Here is a 17,604-nt window from a genome sequence, read left to right as displayed (position 1 = left end):
TCTGAATCCATCCAAAATGTCCTCCTGTTCTTCCATCCATTCATCTTCTCCTTCTATAATTTCTCCTGCGTCTCTGTGTGATAGATATTATAAACACGCACACATGGATCCTGAACCATGTGGTTATTTTGGGGGCCAGTCTGTAGATGGATGTTATCCCTGCTCCCAGGGGTCCCGTTGGAACCCACACCGCTGTCTGGTAGCCATCGTTGGCACACAAGGACCCACTGTCTCTGAGCTTATGCCTTTTAATCCAGAACAAAACCAGCATGCCTGGTTGTAGCCTTGTTGGTCCATTGTAGGCAGCAATTAAAGGGCTTCTAGCTGCAAATGGCTGGCAGCTAATGGCTAACTTCATGACAATCAGCCATTAAGGCCCTACGTTTGCTATGGCTAATAATTAGATTAACCAAACAAGCTCTAGAATTTGTGCACAGTTTAATGTGACAAGTTATTTGGATTGCTTGATCGACTCATCGTTTGTGTTTGTTGTCTGTCACTAGACGTACAGGCAAGGTTTCTGCAGTTTGATCTTTCATTTTATTATCATTCATCATTTGGCAGACACTTTCATCCAAAGTGAGGCTGTGAACAATCAACGCCTACAAAGGCATTGCCTTCAATCAAGCATCCAACGTAACTTGAGCGTTAATCGCAATCGTGTGGCCATTGGATTGCATCTTAACACACTAATGTGTTGAAATGCATTAAAATGACCACAAGGACACGTTCAACATTGCACATTCTGGAGAATGTATAGGGAGAGGGGCCGCAGTGAAGTCGCTGGGTGCGGTGGTGTTGTCGGGCTGTCCTGTCCCCATGGGTACCGGAGCCGCCAAAAAAAGTGTGTGGGCCAGTTAAACCAGGAACCGCTGGCGTTTGGCAAGGACATGTTAGGATGCTGTGTGTCTGCCAGGCTGCCCCCCTCACCCCTGCCCCCCCACCCAATTGGTCTCCTGCCATAGCGTTCTATCTGTCATAGACGGTGCTGCTGGGGCTGTGGGCCGCTGGGTCCGGGTGTGGTGGGGGGGGTGCTTGTTTGCACTGCGTTGACAGTGGGTGTATATGTGGGTTAAGACTCACTGGTCACATGCCAAACATTGGCTGAGCAGCAGAGACTCGGGTACGGGGGAGCGCTCAAACCGACCGGATCTTTAACGTAGGGTTGCAATTCGAATGCATTTTCCTTAACTGATCGTTGAACACGTTAACGATAAATAATCGATTATAAGATAATAAGATAAAACACATATGTCAGTTCCAACATATGTTTTTGCGAAACATTAATTTATGAGGTACGACCAATTTTCTCACTCGAAACTGTCTTCTCGTCCTGTCCTTCATTCAACAAATGGTGCCGCCAAACAAAACAATGTCAAATGTGGTGCAACTACTGCCATTTCTAGAATAACACGGCAGTCAAAACCAAACACATGTTTTAAGAAATGGTTCATAAAACCGACATTGTCGGTTAATACATTTTTTATCAGTTCAATTCTCAGCAGAGATTAAACGATAAATGATTAATCATTAACATCCCTATTTTGAAGATAAACTTTTTTTTTTGTAATGTTTTGTTTACTGGGAAAATGGATTTTGGAGTGGGTGTTTAAAGAGTATATGGGGAGTAATCTATAAAGATGGAGGGATAAAATATACTAACCATCCAGGAGAGCAGATACTTCTTCCAGGAGATTAAGCAATGAGAACGAGAAAGAGAGATGGAGGGAGAGAAAGGGAAATGGTTTGGGAGAGAGACATAGAGAGGGGCGAGAGAGAGTGAGGGAGTTCATCCTTGTGTAAAGACTTGGACAAGGCTCTTGTCTTTCAGTTCATCAGAGACAATTGAGTCTTTCAGCTCCTATTGTGCGATCGACTGGGAGAGGAGAGTGGGGAGGAGGAGGGGGGAGAGAGGCAGGGGAGGGGAGAGAGAGGCGAAGAGGAGGGGGGAGAGCGGCAAGGAGGAGTGGGGAGATCGGCTAGCAGGAGGGGGAGAGTTGTGAGGAGTGTGGGCAGAGAGGGGAGGAGGAAGGGGGGAGAGGGGGGAGGAAGAAGGGGGGTGCGGTTGCTCAGGCTAGGGGCAGGGAGAGAAAGTAAGTGAGCTGGCTTTGGGGAGAACCCATCTTCATCAGCTGCAACAAGTTTATTGGGGAGTTTATTTTTTAAGTGTGTGTCTGTGTGTGTGTGTGTGTGTGTGGGATGGCAGCGCTAGGACAGGAAGAGTGAGGTGGAGGGAGAGAGAGTTATCTTGGAACTGCACAGTAATTTGTCACATCGGAATGGCTCTTGAGTTACCGAGAGGCCCCCCCTCATAGCAGGGAAGTTTTCAGCCTGGGGAGAGAAGGAGGAGGAGGAGGGGTTGGAGGAGGGGGGGGGGGGTGTCAAAGGTCACGGCCTACTCAAGCCTGGGCAGCATGTCCGTTGGCGGGGCGACTAACAGCAGGGGGGGGGGTCTGGAGTGAGAAAAAGGCGGCCATGGAAGACCATGGCGTCGGTGGGGGGGGGCAGCCTTGGGGTAGGGGTGGTGCAGTACAGTGGGTGGTGGGGTGCTTGCCAGCGCTTGGTTTTCCTTGGCATGCTCGTGGAACCTGCAGGCGAGATTAGTGTGTGAGAACATTTGCTGGGCTGAAGTGGAGGCGCTTGTCGGGGCATGTGTCCTATTACCCTCCTTCGCTCTTTCTCTTTCTCTCTCTCTCGCTCTCTCTCTTTCTCCGTGTGTCTCTGTCCTTTTCTCTCTCTCTCTCTCTCTCTCTCTCTCTCTCTCTCTCTCTCTCTCTCTCTCTCTCTCTCCTTCTTTCTTTGTCTCTAGTGTGCTGTCTTTCTCTCCCATCTCGTTTCTGTTATTTTACTCTTTAGCTATCTTATTTGCCTTCTCTCTCTTGACTTGACTTGACTTGAGAGTTGACTGTTACTATCCGTCTTGTTTGGTTTTCTCCCCCACCAGTGGGTCACCTTTCACTTAGCTCTTGGGCACGGTCGCTGACTCTTTGCATCTTTGCAAGTGTTCGCTGCATTTGTTTGAAAATACGATTGGATTTGCAAGCTACAGCCCAATATGCAACAACCTTGCAGTTTTACGTACTTATGTACTTTTCCCAATTTATAACTCTCATCAACCTACATTTGCTCCCATTACCACCCGCTTGCTCACCACAAAAGAATGAAGTTCACTTCACGGTTAATTAAAAGTACATTTTAATTTACGGTTGGAGCGCCAAAACCACAGTGACTCTTTTCACAAAAGCGCGTGAGTCGTTTAACACAAAACAGGGAGGGCTCACAGTGTTCTACACGTTGTGCTCATACCCAGCACACACCTCGCGTCATCAGAAATGGATCCAGCCTATCAATGGCTCAATGTGCACAGTTATGTAAATCATCTGACCTGCTTACATCATGCTCTTACGCCATGGGCTGACATCATCAGACCCGTTTCCAGCCCTCACCTCTACAAACAGCGCCACTTCCAGTGTACAGTTTACAGCAAAATGTGTTTTTTATATTTCGCCTTTCTGTATAAAAAAAGATCCACACTGAAACACTGGTGGAGTCCAGCGTGTGTTGTGAAGTCTTTATAAAGACGTCGGCAGGGGTCCTCCACCGTCCGGCCCGCTCTCAAGGACTCTCTGACACAGCCGGATGCTGTATTGAATAACCTCAAACTGCACATCACAGCACACTTCACACTCTCGGCTTTCCCTCGCACCCTTAACACTCCAAGAGTCCCCCTCCTCTCTCTCCCCCGCCTCCCTCCCTCCCTCCTCGTGTCCGTGTTGACTTCACAGCAATTAAGGACCAATATAAAAAGGTCTCTAAAAACATTACAGGACAAGCCGCCAACACCACAGCTTCATCATTGTTTGACAGTACAGTGGTTTGTGGGGGAAGAGAGGGGGTAACATCACCTGGTGGGACTCTAACCCGGGGGCATCAAGGCGTATTTGCCCTCGTCCTTTTCTTTTTTAGTGGGATGATCCCCAAGACCAAAACTTTAACGCCTTAACCCCCCCCCTCCATTTTTTTTGGAGAGCGGGCTGTGAGGACGCGTATAAACAAGTGTAAACCAACCTCTGTGTTTAGCAGTAAAAGTCCCTCCTGGGGGGCGTCAATGAGTAGTAATGGAAGGGATTTTATTTATCCTGGTACATGCTGTAGCCCAGGCCAAGGGAGGGCCTGGCAGACACCCTGGAGGGAACTCTTGGATAATTACCACTGATTTAAATACGCAAACACACACATTCACACACACACGCACACGCACACACGCACACACACACACACACACACAGACACACACACACACACACACACACACACAGACACACACACACACGCACATGCACACGCGCACACACACACACGCGCGCACACACACACGCACACACGCACACAGACACATACACACACACAAACACACACACACACACACGCACGCACACACGCACGCACGCACACACACACACACACACACACACACACACACACACACACACACACACACACACACACACACACACACACACACACACACACACACACACACAGCTTAAATCTAGACTACCTGTATCCATAAAATAATAAAAAGGCTTGTTTGCGGGCACACAGGTAATGAAGTGTTAGAGCAATCGGTTTAGCGCCGAAGCCTAATTAGTGGCCTTGCGATATAACCCCACAAATCAGGGTGTCAGACCGTCTCCTCGTGGACGCTTTGGCCCATGTGTTTCTGCGCTTGAGAGGGAGAAGAGGGAGACGGAGAGGCAAGGAGAGGATTTTGATAAAGGCAGAGTCAATCATTTATAAGAGTGGAGTCATGAGGTACAGCCGCAGAGGGATGGGTCGAGGCGCCTCGGTTTAAACTTTTTATGAGTTCTTCTGGCTGCTGCTAATAAAATTCATTTTTATCTCCAACGGTCACCGGCGTGGCATTAGGTCATTTAGGTCCACTACCCCGCCTTACATCCACCTAGCAAAGTGAATGACTCACCTCCTCTGTATAGATCCGGTGTTCACTTTCTGAAAATGCAACATCCCTTTTCAACCTCCTAGTCCATTATTAATCTCCCATTTTACCGACCGCTGGGAGCAGGCTGCTAAACGGGATAGTTTTTACTGTGGTAACAATGTATAATTTAGATTTACAGGGCTTCTGTGTGCGTGTCCTGCACATAATACTGCCTTGCTGCTTTTTAAAGGGGCAGTATGTCCTAAAAGTCGAATCCAAGGGAGAGCACCATCTCTGGTGAAATTCTGTAACCATTTTGCAATACTGCTTCTGGTTAGCTTAAATTAAATGTTCCTTTCATATAATGATATCATCGTCCTATTGACAATGATGTTTGTTGATGTGTTTACTGGTGGTTTCATTTGCTAAAACGTTTGATAATAATGTAGGTCAGGTCACATACATTTCATGCCATTCATCACAGTAACAGTCTCAAAGGGCTTCACAGGCCCACATAATACATAAACCCCTAACCCTCTGAAGGATAAAAGGACTGGGAAGACATATAATGATATAACGGTAGCCTTAATACAGGGCAGAAATTAACATTCAGTTAATAGATGTTTAATAATTTAAGAAATCAATTTAGGCTGCAGCTCGATCTCACCCCACACAAGTCCCTGTCTCTTCTCTGTCCTTTTACGTTTTGTGGTTGTCTATTTCGCCTCTGACATGTTTTGTTTTTTTCTTCCCTCCCGCTGTGTTCTTTCTCCACCATCCAGTACCTACAGATGAAATGGCCTCTTCTAGATGTACAACAAGGCCTCCAAAGTCAAAGACAGGCTCTTAAAGATGCCAGGTCTCCGTCTCCGGCACACATCGTTGTAAGTAGAACTCTCCCCTACTCAGTCGTAACCTTCCTTCTTCTCTCTGGAGCCTTCCTTCACTACTTCTCCCCTCTCTCCTTCTTTCCCGACTTTATTCGTGCCTTCCTTCCTTCCTTCCTTCCTTCCTTCCCTTGTTTCTCTATTTTATTAAAAATCCAGCCTCCTTTTCCTCCTTTTCTTTCCTGCTTATGGAAAACCTCTTCCGGGTTATAACTTCCCCTCCCTTTTTGAATGGATGTTGTTGACTAACTGAAAAAAAAGACAGTTAACCACTGTCATGGCTAGTTTTGTCCTAACATGTGGGCAGTTTTGGGAGGACTCTTGTTCCTCTAAAACTAACCAATAAATTCCCAAATCAATTGAACACTGAAAAGCCAATGTTTTGGTGTTTTTCCTCTGACGGTTACAGCAGGTTGGTCTTTGCTTTGTTATGTCAGAAAGAAGAATCTGACTTAGACCCTTACTGAATCCAACAATTGTTAAGATGAACTCCATGCTGTTGACACTCTGTTTTGTCTTCTTGGTTGCTCCATGAGATTGTCCCATGGAGAGCAAAGAAGAGAGCGAATTTCTTAGCTTTGTGGGAAGCGTGGGAGTTATCTCAGCACTGGCTACCTCAAGTATGACGTTAGACCGGGCTAGCTGGCTGGACAGGCCAAGGGGGCAGCACTGACTGTCCGACTGTCTGATTGTCTGCCTGGCTGTCTGTCTGTCTGTCTGTCTGACTGACTGACTGACTGACTGACTGACTGACTGACTGACTGTACGGACACAGAACCATTGGCATAAATCTTAGTCTGGCCTGCGTCTGAGGCGCAGAGGACCCGGCAGGACCAGTGAGAGAAGAGCCTGATTGCTAGCCCCAGGCAGGCTTATTGGCAGAGGTCAACAGAGAAAGTTGGGTGTAGCGATGTGTTGTTTATGTGGTCACGGGGTTAGCGAGGGCGGGAAATCGATGAGAGGAACAACGGAGGGTATGAAGAGTACGGAGACGACTTGAAATGCTCTGGGCCTCTAACCAGAGCCTCTATAGGCACGGCTACTTCTGTTTGCAGTTGTTTTTTCTTTTTTTTCTTTACTTTGCCTTTTTCTTGAAATGCAAACTCTTCGCAGGCCCCTTTGTAGTTCCTCATGCGTTCATAGTGTTGGTCTGCTCTGGTAATAACACTCTATGCAGCAAATTCAAATAAAAGTCCCGTATCGTCAACCGGTGATGAATTTTGCGGTATAAAGGTCATCAACCCTCCCATTCCCAACCGACAGCCGCGTGAGTCACATTGTGGACATTTGATCACCACTGTTGGTTTTACTGTCAACAATAAATACCTCCTAGAATACGTCGCAGTTCAATGGTAAATGAAAGTTGGCACGGAGAGGCTGCGCGTTGGTATCATTACCTCTTTAATTTGAGGCTGGGAACATGAGAATAGCGCCCGTCTGTACAAAGGCTGTACATTTAGACAATAAAATAAGCAACTCAACCGTGCAACCCAAAAAAATACACTTGTCAAAAGTTTCTTTTTTGTGCGAACATCAAGAAGCCCAGCTTGGTGCTGGCGATATTTTTACACCGAAGAGTTCAGAGGGGGTCCCATATTGTCGGGATATTTTAAGAGCTCGCTGGTGGGGAGAGGTGGAGGAGGAGGAGGAGGACAAACAAAAATATACTTTCCTGTGAAGTGATTAGGGTTGTAGGCAGCGGCGTACGGCTGCAGGTAAATTCCTGTACTTTCTTCCTGTGCTGCTATGACTCACGCGTCTGTAAATACCGACCGGCTGACGTCCTTCTCTTTGAGCACTGGCGTTCAGAGCGTTACACAACACGCATGTTGTACTGCTACAGCCCTCTCTCTCTCTCTCTCTCTCTCTCTCTCTCTCTCTCTCTCTCTCTCTCTCTCTCTCTCTCTCTCTCTCTCTCCCTCCCTCCCTCCCTCTCTCTCTCTCTCTCTCTCTCTCTCTCTCTCTCTCTCTCTCTCTCTCTCTCTCTCTGTCTATCTCGTTCTCCCCAACGTGTTTTAAACACGACACCTTGAGCATGTAGGGATGTAAAATCGTGGTCAGGCCAGTCTCGTGGTTAGGCTAGGGTGTTTCAAATGCTTTGTTAGATCTGTCCAGCAAATTGATGACATTTTTTCATCCATTTATTGTATTTATCTTTTCATTGTTCGTTGTGTACACACCACGCCACTCACCAGGTATACTCACAATATTTACTCACTTAATAGTTTATGGGAAAACCTATCAATCAAGTTATCTCTGTTACAGAACATTTTAGCAATCCAAATATTTGTATTTGTTTGTTAGGGTTGATTCAAATTTATTTGCAGCCTATATTCTGTGGTTTAACTGGGATACATCCGCAGAAAAACGTCTCTCTTGTCAGGTTGTTGTGGTTGTTGACAGGCTAAACTAGTTTTTATGAATTGTTCCTGTTACGGTCAGTTGTCACTCAACCAGGGTATATTTCTCCCTCTCTCTCTCTCTCTCTCTCTCTCTCTCTCTCTCTCTCTCTCTCTCTCTCTCTCTCTCTCTCTCTCTCTCTATCTCTCTCTCTCTCTCTCTCTCTCTCTCTCTCTCTGTCTCTCTCTCTCTCTCTCTCTCTCTCTCTCTCTGTATCTGTCTCTCCATCACCCCTGTCTGAGTGAAGGATGGAAGGTTTCCTCCGTTTGCATCATACCTGCTGCAGAACCTCCAGACCTGTAGACACGGTTACCGTGGGCAACGCCGCTGGTGATGTCATCACACCACAACCACCACCACCACCATCACTGTCGGCCCTCTCCCTCCTCCCCACTTCTCCGAACCTCGACTACTTAGACCACTTTACAAACGGTAGCCAGGCCGATCTTTCTGTTGCCCTCTCGCGACCCAGCCGAGCCCAGTGGGGGTGGCTGCAGCGCTGAGAGCCAAGAGTCGAGGCGGCGGACGGATGTGTATGAGAAGATCTGAAGTTCAGATGACCTCTAGTCTGTCAAAACAAACCACAGCCAACGCTACAAGCGGGACTGATGGGAATCCAGGCGGTAGCTGTATCTATAGTGAGCCCTGGCTGTATAGAAGCAAAGTTTGAGGAGACAAAGTTTGTTGCGTCGAGGCGGTCAGGCGATGTTTTACTCATCATTCGGTGTCCTTTTAGTGGCATCATATCGACACCGCGTTGGGTATCTCGTCCTATGGTGGTACTCCGTCTTAAGATGTTATATTCAGATAAGATAAGTTTATATTTGGAGTTGAATAGATACATTAAGGGACCTTTTACAGCAATATTTGGATGTAGGCTTTTGCTGTTGTTTTCTTTGTGACATACACAGCAAACGAAAGTACAGAGTCCTGCATGGAGTCACGATTTATATTAATTTATCTTTCAGTGGCGGGAACCACATTTTATTGTCCTCAATAAACTAAAACTATACTGCCCCAACGGATAACAAGAAGTTGGCGATGCCTCGGGAAAGAGTTTCATTTTCGACAAAGATATCATGATACGTGCCAGTAACTTGTTAAATTCGAGTTACTCCAGCGTGAGAGGGATTATAAATACACTCACTTTATGAGAGGGAGGGAGACGCCAATAAAACCAAGTGAATATGAAGTTAATTTGAGATAAATGCCAATAAAGACGTAAATATTAGAATGTCTCTATTTGAATATTCAAATACTGGTTAATTCAAACAAATCAGTCCCCGCTGATTAGGGGGGCCAATGGGGAGAACCTGGCTGGACCTCCATACACATCCGTGTGAGGTCCCATCCTCTGTCCTTCGCTGGCCCTCCTCTCTCCCTGCGGACTGGGCACAGGTGTGGGGGGGCCGTGGTCGGATGAACGCCCCGGTCCTCAGTGGCCTTAAACAGTGCTGGGGGGGCAGTGTTTGAAGTGGCCGTCCCCTGCCGCAGGCTGCTTTTGAAACTCACTGCCGTTGAACTTTTAGCGCCACTGGCTGGAAGTTATCCAATATTTATGTCTCTATTGATGTCTAATATTTTAGGAGGGGGCGCGTGAAGGGAGGAAACGGTCTTCTTTGTTTTATCTCTGCCCACAGTTTAGGTGCGTTTGAGTTTTTCTGACTTTTCTGACACTGGGAATTGCTGCTATTGCTTGGACTTAATATTAAATTGAAATTTAGCATTATGTTTTTTTTGCCCTTATATTTGATCTAAATTGAATCACCTTAATATTTCAACCAATAACAACACATTAAATAGGTTTTGATCTAATTAGAAAGTGAGCAGAAGGCAAACACGAATCAAAACCAAGCGAATCTCCTCCGTCCCAAACATTGACCCGCCCTCGTATCCTCTTACTTGAATGTACGTCACATGACCGAAACGAGATACGCTCTGAATGGGGTTTCTTTAGAGGTGGTTCAAATGTACTCACAGCTGTGGCATATTTGGTAAAGGTTAATGCAAGGTAGGTGTGAGTGTGTGTGTGTGTGTGTGTGTGTGTGTGTGTGTGTGTGTGTGTGTGTGTGTGTGTGTGTGTCTGTCTAGGGTAGTGTGTGTGTGTTTTGGTGAGTGTGTTTGTGAGGGGGGGAGAGCGTGTGTGTGGTGTCTCATTATTTTTATACATACCACTATGGTTATATAATGATATACTACTATGAGTATCAAACTACATTTGAAAGTCGTATTCCATTTCCGTGTTCAAGCCGAAGGACTTCTAAAGTAATAAAGATTTAAGTTCAAACCGTTAAAAACAAGTTCAACACACAAAAACAAACAACCAGACTCGTGTGCTGAGAACTGGGTCACACACACACACACACGCACACACACACAGCCTTCCATATGCACTCTGGGTATCTAACAGACACACATGCGCACACACACACTGCCTCAGAGTCTAGCCCTGGTCAGACAATATCTCTATTGTTTTCCCAGGCAGTGGGAGGGGGGTTAACCATTTCCTGACTGTGTGTGTGTGTGTGTGTGTATGTGTGTGTGAGTGTGTGTGTGTGTGTGTGTGCACGTGCATGTCAGAGTTTGTGAGTTGCGTCAAGGGAGACATAAAATAAATATGTGTGTGTGTGTGTGTGTGTGTGTGTGTGTGTGTGTGTGTGTGTGTGTGTGTGTGTGTGTGTGTGTGTGTGTGTGTGTGTGGTAATTGGCACAGAGGAAGTGATGGAATCTTGTTCTTTTAATGAGAAAGATATACCTGAGGTTTTACCCAATGAACACACAGACCCTCCCCTCTGTGTTATATTCATCTATTCACTCTCACTTGAAGAACTCCTGATGAAAAGAGCATAAGAGGAGTGCCCCACAGGAATAACAGCTGGACAGCACAACAACCGATAAAACAGCGTTGTATCCCCTCTCTCTCCGGAGATGTGCATTCACGGTAACTCACTCTCTGCGGTGACTTTGTGGAGCTGGACAATAGCTGGGGTCTGACTCTGACCACCTCTAGGCCAGGGTCAGCTCCAGAAAAAAGACGGAGCCGGGGATCACATTGGCTCTCCTCGCCACCACTTTTGTAGTGCGTCTTTAGAGGGGACGTGGTGATAAAGTGCTTCCTGTTGCGTGAAAGAACCTGGCACCTGGGCTTGACCACACAATGGCCCCGGTCCCTGGGTGGTCTGGCCTTCTGAAGCACTTAATGAGGCCCTGGGGTCAACTGGGCATAGCCCACCCACACACACACACACACACTGTATAGTCAAGACCCTTTTCACTGTCCCTCTCTCTGTCTATCTCCGTCTATCTCATACCTTTCTCCCCCAGTCTCTCTCTCCCTCTCTGTCGGTCTTTATCTGTCTCGGTTCCTCTTCTTGTCTGTATAGGGCTCACTCTCTATCTCACTCTCTGTCTCTGGAGAGCCATAGTAGAAAGGAATAGAGGGGAGACACAGAAACTGGGTCTCCTCTCTATTCCTCTCTTGCGTGGCTCTCTGTCCGTCCTCCTGTCTTTTACTTCCTGGTCTGAACAGTCCAATCACAGCGCACGCATCACACACACCTGCAGCCCGAGTATAGGGCCCATCTCCTCAATACGTCCGTCTGTCTGTACAGACGAGACACATATTGGCTCAGTCACACCAATGGCCAGACAGACGTTGTGTCATTCCTCGGCGTCGGGACAACAAGCGCCCCAGACACTCGTTGTCTATGATTGTTCCGTTGTTCCCCGCACAGAAACGCTCTCTGTCGGCTCCGCTGGAGCGCTCCATGGGCCGTTTGGTAGCTCCTACTGCCGTAGGAGCTACCAAACGGTGATGGGAGGGGACTCTGGGTGGCTTGCTGCTGCAAAATCACGATCCAGGGGTTAGGTCTATCAAAATATACATTAACCATGTAGTCTGTTGAAGACGGGTAACCGACACCCACGCTCATCCGCTCCATGGCTCGGTCCAGTCTAAAGCTCTACAGGCGCTATCACTTCTTTAAGGCACACATTTATATTTGAAACTGAATAGGATGTGAACCTTCACGTTTTAGATATTGCTGTAAACATACCTTGTGACATTATATTGTTGTAGGCTGTGATGTGTGTGTGTGTGTTTGTGTCTGCGTTTGGGCTGGGTGCTGCTGTTAGGGAGTCCTACTCCTTTTTGTTCTCCCTGGTATTTGGCCATTGAATGACTCTATCTGTGTGTGTGTGTGTGTGTGTGTGTGTGTGTGTGTGTGTGTATGTGTGTGTGTGTGTGTGTGTGTGTGTGTGTGTGTGTCTGTGTGTGTGTGTGTGTGTGTGTGTGTGTGTGTGTGTGTGTGTGTGTGTGTGTGTGTGTGTGTGTGTGTGTGTGTGTGGTGTGTGTTCTGGTCTGCCCGTGGGTGGGTATGACCCCATGCGTTGCATGTGTAACTGCACGGCTGCTCAGAGCGGTTATCAGGCTGACCCTGGGGTGAGGCAGCAGTACAAACACCACTCTGTCATCTGGAGCTGAGGCGCTAACCACAGCAACACATTTTCATAGAGCGTAGCGCAACCTAGCCCTCCCCATATAATACAGTGTGGTTCTGTGGTTTCTCTGTGTGTGTGTGTGTGTGCGACTGACCACCTTTCGTTTCCCTAACAAACGTGTGAATACGTCCTTTTATTTTCCTTTGTATCTCCCTTTTCCTGGTTTTCAACCACTTTTTCTTTCTTTGTTTTACTTTCTCTCTCACTTCATGCTCCGCTCATTCCATGTCTTTCACTGTGAAGGGACATCTCATGTGGACACACACACACACACACACACACACACACACACACACACACACACACACACACACACACACACACACACACACACACACACACACCCACACACACACACACGCGCCTTCTTCCTAAGCAACTAGCAGTAAGGTTAGGCAGGTAGTTGCATTCACATGACGACAGAGGCAATATCTTGATGATTTTCATCAACTACTCCCTTTATATTTATAAAAAACAACAATACCCTAATACAAATGTAATGCCATTTAAGATAGGTAGTTACTCACTAGTTTTTTTTATTGTTAGATAGTAAAACCGCCATTTTAGCCTTGCTGAAAATAGGTATGTAGTACAGTAACCATGTTGGCATAGCGAGGGCTGTAGTAGTTGGCTCTGTGTATGTTAAGTATGTTGCATTTCAGGCTTACGTCTGGGAGGAGGCCAAATAACAATAGAGGCAGGGGAGGGATGCATGTGCCTTCGAATACAATATCTGCTAGGCTAGGATGTTATGTAGCTATTGTGTGTGTGTGTGTGTGTGTGTGTGTGTGTGTGTGTGTGTGTGTGTGTGTGTGTGTGTGTGTGTGTGTGGTTGTGGTTGTGTGTGTGTATGTTTTCCCTGCGTGTGTGTGTGTGTGTGTGTGTGTGTGTGTGTGTGTGTGTGTGAGTGTAGTTGATTTGAAGTGACCTTGTTGATATCATGTGCGTGTGTGTATTTCCATGTGTGTGTTTCTCTGGATTTGTCTGTCGAGTTTATATCATGTGTGTGTGTGTATTTCCATGTGTGTGTCTGTATGTAGAGTATTATACAATGTGTGACCTGGGATCGTGGTCTTTGCCTTTCAGGGACCATTCTGCTTGGAGTTCAGCGGGCAGTCAGATCTGAGCCTTCACCAATTTCAGTTGGTGAGAGAACAAACCCCCCCCCCCCCCCATTGTCTTGTTAGATTAATTTGACGAATGACACCAAACCCCTTCTACCTGCTGATTGCTGTTGTTCATTGATGCTATGAAGCTGGCTACAGTGGTTGCTAGCCTGGCTTTACCCTCTGCTGCTGTTGCTAAGTATATCTCTGCCATTTCACTTCTCATGTGCTTCTTCCTATGTGTGTGGCTGTGTGTGTTCTCTCTCAAACACACACACACACATGCAGACTAACGCATTTACCAACACACAAACAATCACGCCATATTCATGTGATTTTAGTTTTTTGTTTGCCATGCACGGTTTCTTATCTCTGGAGGCCATTGATGTGAGATGGTACTTATGGTTTGTGGTTGGTGTGTGTGTGTGTGTGTGTGTGTGTGTGTGTGTGTGTGTGTGTGTGTGTGTGTGTGTGTGTGTGTCTGTGTGTGTGTGTGTTTGTGTGTGTGTGTGTGTGTGTGTGTGTGTGTGTGTGTGTGTGTGTGTGTGTGTGTGTGTGTGTGTGTGTGTGTGTGTGTGTGTGTGTGTGTGTGTGTGTGTGTGTGCGCGTGCCTGAGTATCAGCCTCATGCAGGAGAAGGAAGCCTAAAGTGTATTTCCTGTAACTGTTAGAGCAACAATATGTGGAGCTGGTCCTGAATCCTGCTGCCACACTAAACGTCTAGATTGGAAGCGTCCAAGCCTACTACTACTGCTACAAACCCACTACTATTACTCAACTACTACTTCAACTAAACTACCACAACTAAGAAGCTAAACAGAACCTTCTGAGTGCCATCTGCTGTTCTGAACATAGCAGTAGTGTCCTCCTGGGAGTTAAAGGAAGTATTGGAATGTCAAAGATGGGTATAATGCAGGGGTAACCTCTTCAGGTGGTAAAAAAGAACCATCAACATTTTGTCACAATTATTCTTAGAAAATAATTTGATTTAATTATCGTTCAACCTTATGAAGGAAAAATATACTTTTATTGCAAATTTGATTTGACCATGGAAAGAATAATCCAATTCTGGGGTATTTCATCATTTTTGATCTCGAATGGTATCATGGAAAACAGATGTTGAATTTAACCTGGAAATAATGGAAATAATGAAATCTATGTTGCAGCCATGTTGGTGAACGGTAAACAACCACTAAAAGAGCCAGAACCTTTAGTCTGATACTATTCTGCCCTTTATCATGGGTCCTTTTTATCCTTCTGATCAGTGTGCTATTTATTTGAGCAGTTCATGAAAACATTGAGGAGATAATTAACATAATATTAGACTTTGCTGAAGGCGAAGCCTGAACCACTAAACTACTGATTCACCTGTGCTGCTGCTCGCCACGAGGCTCCCGAAACACTTCCTCAGCTCCTCTCCTCTCCTCTCCTCCTCCACCGCTCTCCTCCTCCACCGCTCTCCTCCTCCACTCACTTCCGGTTGTCTTCCAGCTCCTCCCCCTCCCCACCTCCACCCCTCTGCCTCCTTCAGAACCAGTTAGACAGGACCTGGCAGGATTCAGGGCTGGGCGTGGTTCCTCTGTCTCGCTGTTTTTGTTGTTTTTTGTCGAGTTGCACAAACACACCTTTGTCTGCTGGTGAAGTCTGGGCCTAAGTGAACGTGTTGGTGCCATGCCTCCAGCCCTGATCAGGTGACACCCGGTCAGGGTTCAGCGTTCAAAGAACATGCATCTATATTTCATGCAAACGTTATACCATATATATATATATACAAATTGATTTGTAATATACATGAACAATTATAATAATATATGCATGTCATATTTCTTTCTAATGTTTATTACAAGGTTTCCATATTTTGAAGTTGTAAAGTCAATCAATCATTTTTAAAGTAGTGGTAGTGATTATTAATTAGTTATTCATATGAGATCTCTATCTTGTGTGTGTGTGTGTGTGTGTGTGTGTGTGTGTGTGTGTGTGTGTGTGTGTGTGTGTGTGTGTGTGTGTGTGTGTGTGTGTGTGTGTGTGTGTGTTTCTGTGTATGTATGTATGTGTGTGTGTGTGTGTGTGTGTGTGTGCACGAGGCGACCGCCAGAAGAGGCAGCTTCTGAGGGAACAGTGGGGGCCGTTCCACTGGGGAACTTGTTTTGACAGAAGCCCAGGTGTCTCATTGTTGGCGCTGGCACGGTTCAACAGATTTACCAATTAGTAGTGGGCCCAGGGCGCAGAGGAGAGGAGGGGAGGGCGAGAGAGGCAGAGAGTGAATGAGAGGGGGAGAGAGAGTGAGAGTGGGAGGGAAAGGGAATGAATGAGAGATGGAGTGAATGAATGTGAGAGAGGGTGAGAGGGGTTGAATGAGAGAGGGGGAGAGAGATTAAATGAGAGGTGGAGAAAGAGAGGGAGGGGGAGAATGAATGAGAGGGCGAGAGGGACAAGGAGGGAAAGTGAATGAGAGAGGAAGACGCAGAGGACGGGAGGGAGGGAGAAATAGCTGGGGGGGGGGGGGGGGGGGGGGCAAGTGGTGGGTTTAGCCATAGTGATGGAATGAGCATTGAGAGGGAGGGACATAGGGAGGGAGGAATAACGGAGGCAGGGAGTGTGAGGCAAGTAGAGATGATGGAGGAGTGAGGGGGGGAGAGAGTGAGCTAAGGAGGGAGAGAAGGGAGATTGTGAGGTAAATAGTGAGGGAGGAGGTGTGAAGGAGGGAGGGAGCGGGCGACGTAAGGAGAGAGGAAGGTGGATTGAGAGAGTGAGTTTAGAGAGAGAGAGGAGGTGAGCGAGGAATAGATTGTGAGGTAAGGAGAGAAGAGGACAGAGGGATAGATTAGGTTGAGGAGGGAGGTAAATGGAACAGAGAGGAGATCTGGAGGAGGCGGGACATAGGGAGGGAAAAAGGTAAGGAAATAGAGGAGGAGTTAAGGAGGCTGGTGAGGAGGAGGTAGTGAGGGAGACGAAGCTAAGGAGAGAGGAGAGGTAGGACAGTGTTGGTTAAGGAGAGGTGAGGAGGAGGAATGGAGAAAGGAAAAGGTAAGGAGAGAGGGATAGACAGGAGGGGTTGGAGAGGGGGAGAGCGTGGGGTAAGGGGAGAGCGGGTGAGTCAGGAGTAAGTTGATCTCTCACCCCTCTCCACCAGTAGTGATTTAAGAGAGGCTGGGGTTTCTCTAGCTCAGAGGTCAAGAGAGGGACAATATTGACTCAATCTAATGTAATGTTTATGACATTAATTATTCACCGTTAATTGGACAACTAGAGGAACATATGAGACATCCGGCACTACAGTCACATAGCAGGCCATGCTGGGTTAGCCAACTGGATCAAACTAGAGGCTACCATTACTTATACTAACACTACTGCTAATATGGCTAATACTTATTTTATAAATGTTGAAGATGCTACTCATAATACTCCTGATAGTATAGAAAAGTAAGACTAGTAACACAACCTCTGTCTTCTTGCAGATGCAATGCAAGGTATGACGTCCTCTTGAGTTTCCATTCTGTCACTAGGCAGACTACAGTCAGACCATACGAGGGAATGTTGCTACATTCAGCAGGAACCCTGGTCGCACTGCACTCAGCAGCTCAGATCAGAGTGAAGAGACGCCCCCCCCCCCCCCCCCCCCTCCAGGTGCCCTGCTGAATCCATAGTCATCCTTCAGCAGATCCTTCAAATGTCTTAATTTTGTGAGTGTTTTGTGGTCGTGAATTTCGCTGTGGTTGATCCAACTAGGAGAGCAGTTTACAAAATGGCTAAAATTAGTCATAAAAGTA

At 46.7% G+C, this 17,604-nt stretch overlaps 1 protein-coding gene across 1 annotated transcript in view; it reads left to right on the top strand.

Moving 5' to 3' along the window:
* Positions 1-17,604, top strand: part of tcf7l2 (transcription factor 7 like 2) — a 96,493-nt gene that overhangs the window by 31,005 nt on the left and 47,884 nt on the right. Inside the window, exons 4-5 of the mRNA XM_056576435.1 lie at positions 5,725-5,826; positions 13,816-13,875. Coding sequence (XP_056432410.1) covers positions 5,725-5,826; positions 13,816-13,875 — 162 coding nt within the window. The remainder of the gene's footprint in view (positions 1-5,724; positions 5,827-13,815; positions 13,876-17,604) is intronic.

Source organism: Gadus chalcogrammus, chromosome 18, assembly GCF_026213295.1.
Source record: "Gadus chalcogrammus isolate NIFS_2021 chromosome 18, NIFS_Gcha_1.0, whole genome shotgun sequence".
Classification (NCBI taxonomy): Eukaryota; Metazoa; Chordata; class Actinopteri; order Gadiformes; family Gadidae; genus Gadus; species Gadus chalcogrammus.
The sequence above is the reverse complement of the archived record's forward strand: the minus strand, read 5'-3'. Positions and strand labels throughout refer to the sequence as shown.